The sequence below is a fragment of the Quercus lobata genome, chromosome 2 (genome assembly GCF_001633185.2).
Source record: "Quercus lobata isolate SW786 chromosome 2, ValleyOak3.0 Primary Assembly, whole genome shotgun sequence".
NCBI classification, from domain to species: domain Eukaryota; kingdom Viridiplantae; phylum Streptophyta; class Magnoliopsida; order Fagales; family Fagaceae; genus Quercus; species Quercus lobata.
The window spans coordinates 16,573,042-16,577,075 of record NC_044905.1 but is presented as its reverse complement, the minus strand read 5'-3'; the positions used below and the strand labels follow the sequence as shown (position 1 = coordinate 16,577,075).

At 32.4% G+C, this 4,034-nt stretch overlaps 1 protein-coding gene across 1 annotated transcript; it reads right to left on the bottom strand.

The window, feature by feature from the left end:
• Positions 1 to 2,873: 2,873 nt before the first annotated feature.
• LOC115967973 (indole-3-acetic acid-induced protein ARG7) lies at positions 2,874 to 3,813 on the bottom strand. The gene has a single exon (XM_031087158.1). It carries the CDS (start codon positions 3,686 to 3,688, stop codon positions 3,320 to 3,322), a length of 369 nt encoding a protein of 122 aa, XP_030943018.1. The 5' UTR covers positions 3,689 to 3,813; the 3' UTR covers positions 2,874 to 3,319.
• Between the last annotated feature and the right edge of the window lie 221 nt (positions 3,814 to 4,034).

Genomic DNA, 4,034 nt, shown 5'->3' with positions numbered 1-4,034 from the left:
CAAGTTGATGCTTCAATGATGGTCACTGGTTGCTGTAAGTTGCTGTAAGTTTCAAGTTTTTTTAAAAAAACCCAGTTATATTTGTACCGGTCCGAAACAAAAATACCGCCCGAAAAGCTCCGAAATTCGCCGGAATAGCCGAAACAAGCCGGTACACCCCGGTATTTTGGGCGGTACGATTCAGCCTTGTTTCTGTACCGGTTCAGGCGCCGGAACGAAATATTCCGGCGGTACCGGCCGGTACGGTACGAAATCGTCATCCTTGCTTCAAATTTCAAACTTACAGGTCACAAATCATCCAAAAAAAAAAAAAACCCTTACAAGTTACAATTTCCAACACCAAAAATATATATAAGTTCCAAATTAATAAATTTGTTATTGATTACAAACAAACAAAAAAAAAAAAAAAAAAAGTCATCCAGCTCCAAAGTTACAAAGATTTTGCATCGGCAAACCCTACAAAACCCATTACAACTTGATCGATATGGTTGGACAATCTTAATCTCACCATAAAGAGACATATTTACAAATAATTATAATAACTTTTAATGGATGTCAATTATGTTGTTTAAAGGTTATATGAATGATCCTACACCAATTGAAATTGATTCTATGGGGTAGGATTGTAAAGATTCTATAGAATAAGATTGTAGGATTTTACATTCCATCATCCAAGATTACGATTCCATGTTGATCCTACCCCATGAAAGATTCTATAATTATCTAGATTTTTTTTTTTTTTTTTATGGGATAGGATCATAGGATCTTGGAATTCTAAGATACGAAATCAAGATTCTAACAACCATACCTTTTTTCTTTTTTCTTTTTGAATAAACAATAATATTTATTAGAACACACATGAAAACAACCATAACTTTAGCAATGATATTGTTGTTTAATTTCTTGCAATAAAATGCTTTTACCTTCCTCTATATACACACACATACCATCCTCATTTAAATCTGATTTCGAAATATATCAATCTCAATTATACATTTGTGTATATTTAATATTGTTAAAGTAGTTTTCCTTTTTCTTAAGATTATGAGGATAAAAACTTTATATATTCCTATGTGATTGAGGATAATGGTAGGCAAAGAAAATTAGCAATTGGGAAATTCATTAACTAATATATGTATAACGAGCACATATGGCAAAAATTTCTCATCTCGCTTGACTCATCTTGTCCCGCTCTGTTCTACACAAGTTTTCCCCACCCAAATGGGTGTGTGTGTAAATTGTGTAATTATATATATCCTATTTATTATTTTTTTTTTGACATATTCAATTATTATCCCCCAAAAAACTAGTTTTCTCTCTTTCTTAACACTCTCATGATTATCCCCTCCATTTCTATTTCATCTCAATCTCATTAATGTTGAAAATGCCCCATTAGGGTGGCAAAATATATCTTACCTGCCCTAAACTTGACTTACACTTCTTCTTTACGTGAGTTTTCCCTACCCTAAAAAGGAGGTGGCGTACCCTTAATTTGACCTCACCAACAATCAATTTGGATTTTTTTGGGAACCAATTTAAGAGATTGATAGTAGTTTATCAAAATTATAGAGGTATTTGTAATATACAACTTACATTTTAAAATTTTGTATATGTGTGAATATATTTTTTTAATTCAATAATTACAATGAGGGAAAAGATATTTGAATCCTAAATATCTTCATTAGAAAATACAAGAAAGTGCCAATTGACTTACAAGACTCTTGGTTTTGTATAAATTTTTAATATGACATTGATTTGAAATAGAGAAAGCTTAGGGGAAACAACAAAATTTCACAACATTTTCACAGTACCCTTATTTTAAGCATGTGGTGGGCCCTAATATAATCTTATTTTATTATATTTTGACCCATTATGGGTTATTATGAAAATGTTGTGAGATTTTATTGTACCCATAAACGAACAATTATAAATATTCATCCCATTATCTAAATAAAAATCTAAATAATAGAGTGATAATTTAAGTAGGTTGGTAGAACAACCCCTTATCATAGGAAAATTATTAAATACTCTGGGAGTACCATAAATACATACTCTCTCATTTAACATGAATTGTGGGTTGCACCATAAATTTAATTAGTGGGACTCATAGTTATGTGAGAGGGGAGGAGTACGCATTTATGGTACTTCGGAAGTACTCAATAATTACCCATTATCATAAAGAATCATCTTTTTAATTACTCCATGTAATTGTTTTCATTATTTATTATAAGATAAAACTTAATTACATTTTCTTTAAAGTTATAACTTAGGTTGCCAGTTAAATTATACTATTGTCAAAATATGTATAAAAATCATTAGTCACACTTTTTGTGTTCTACTTTATACTTCATCAACCGCAATATCTCATGTGTTTGTTTGTTTGTTTGTTTTTTTTTTTTTTCATTTTAAATATTGGTTATTTTATAAGGAAAGAAAAATGACATATAAGGTACCACAATTTGTGATTAATAGAATATAAAGTGAAAACACTCAAAATGAGAATCTTTCCCAAAAGACAATTAAATCCAACCATGTGATTTATTGGCCAATACAATTATATGGTTAAATTTAATTGAAGAATTTATAAGCCCCTAAGTTACTATAACTATATATTCTTCTAAAAAAAAGTGACTATAACTATTTTTTATAATCATTTTATCAAATTTTTGAGTTACTATAAATTTAACTACATAAAACTTATAAACATGTGAGGCATTTATCACACACAAAAAAATAAAAAAAAAATAGAAATAAAAATTTCCAACATTCATTCATTTTGATGTTAAGAAATTCACAAATCACATTTATTATTACATCAGTTTATAAACATTTTACAAAAAATTTATAATGACTATAGTATTTTCCTTCTTTTCTTTTTTAACTGCTAAAACCTCGCCTTTGTTCATCCATTCCTCTCGAAGGGGTGCCGAAGATTGCATCATTTGCAGCATCAGAAACTTCCCTCTTGCATTGCGAGCACCAGGGCTCATGCGCATCCTCGTGTCTTTGACATGGGACAACAGATATTTTGAGGCAATTCATTATTCATGCCCTTTCCATCATAATGATCATCTACTTTGAAATTTCCATTAACCCGAAATTCGAAAGGAATGCTGGTTGTTGTTTGTTAGCTCATTGTATTTCGAGCATTAATTACATCAAAGTAATGTCAAAGAACATACCAAGAATGTGTATTCAAGACAGAATATAAATCCCTATCTAAAAAGAAAGTCCAAAAAATGAAGAAAAAAAAATTTTGATGACCCCCCAGGAAAAAGTAGAGAGAAACATGAATATACTTGGTGTATATATATGTGTGTTATTGATCAGCAGGTAAATGTGTGGCATTGGAGCTATAGAACTTGGAAATGAGATCAGGAAGCTCCATGTAATGGGCAGAGGGATTACTGGTCTTGAGGAGGTGTAAAAGGTATTGGAAGAGATCGACATCGCAAACTATCCTCAGTGCTCCATCGTAGGAATACCCGAATTCTTCCTCAGAGAGCCGAAGCAAGTTCTCGAAGAGAGGATGGTTGAGGTAGTTTGCTTCCATCTCGAATTTGCAAACAATGTCTTTTCCAACGTTGACGCGAACATGACCCTCTGGGACAGCGTCGTCTGATGAGGACTCTGATGGGAAGCTTTTAGCTCCACAGCACAACAGCTTCTTCACAATGCTACTCCTCATGTTTCTTATATCTCTTGATAAACCTCTTCTCGTGCTTCTTGTTGATCTTCTTTAATTATAAATCGACTTGGAGGAACAATCTCTTATCCTCTTGCTTTGTCTTTGGTTATGTACCTTGTGCTTTGTTCCTTAATGTAACAGATATGAGATATCTCTAATACATATCGAGCGTACATATATAGAGCAAGAAGCAATTAATGAACTGCGTGCATGGTGTGCTGTTAAGTAAACGGGAAGGAAATATGGAAATAGAGGTGGAGCCCGCCGACGCGTTTGGCTGTCTGGCTGGCTGGCTGGCTTGACTATCGGGGAAATGGGGGTTGTGAAATTAAGACAATCTGAATCT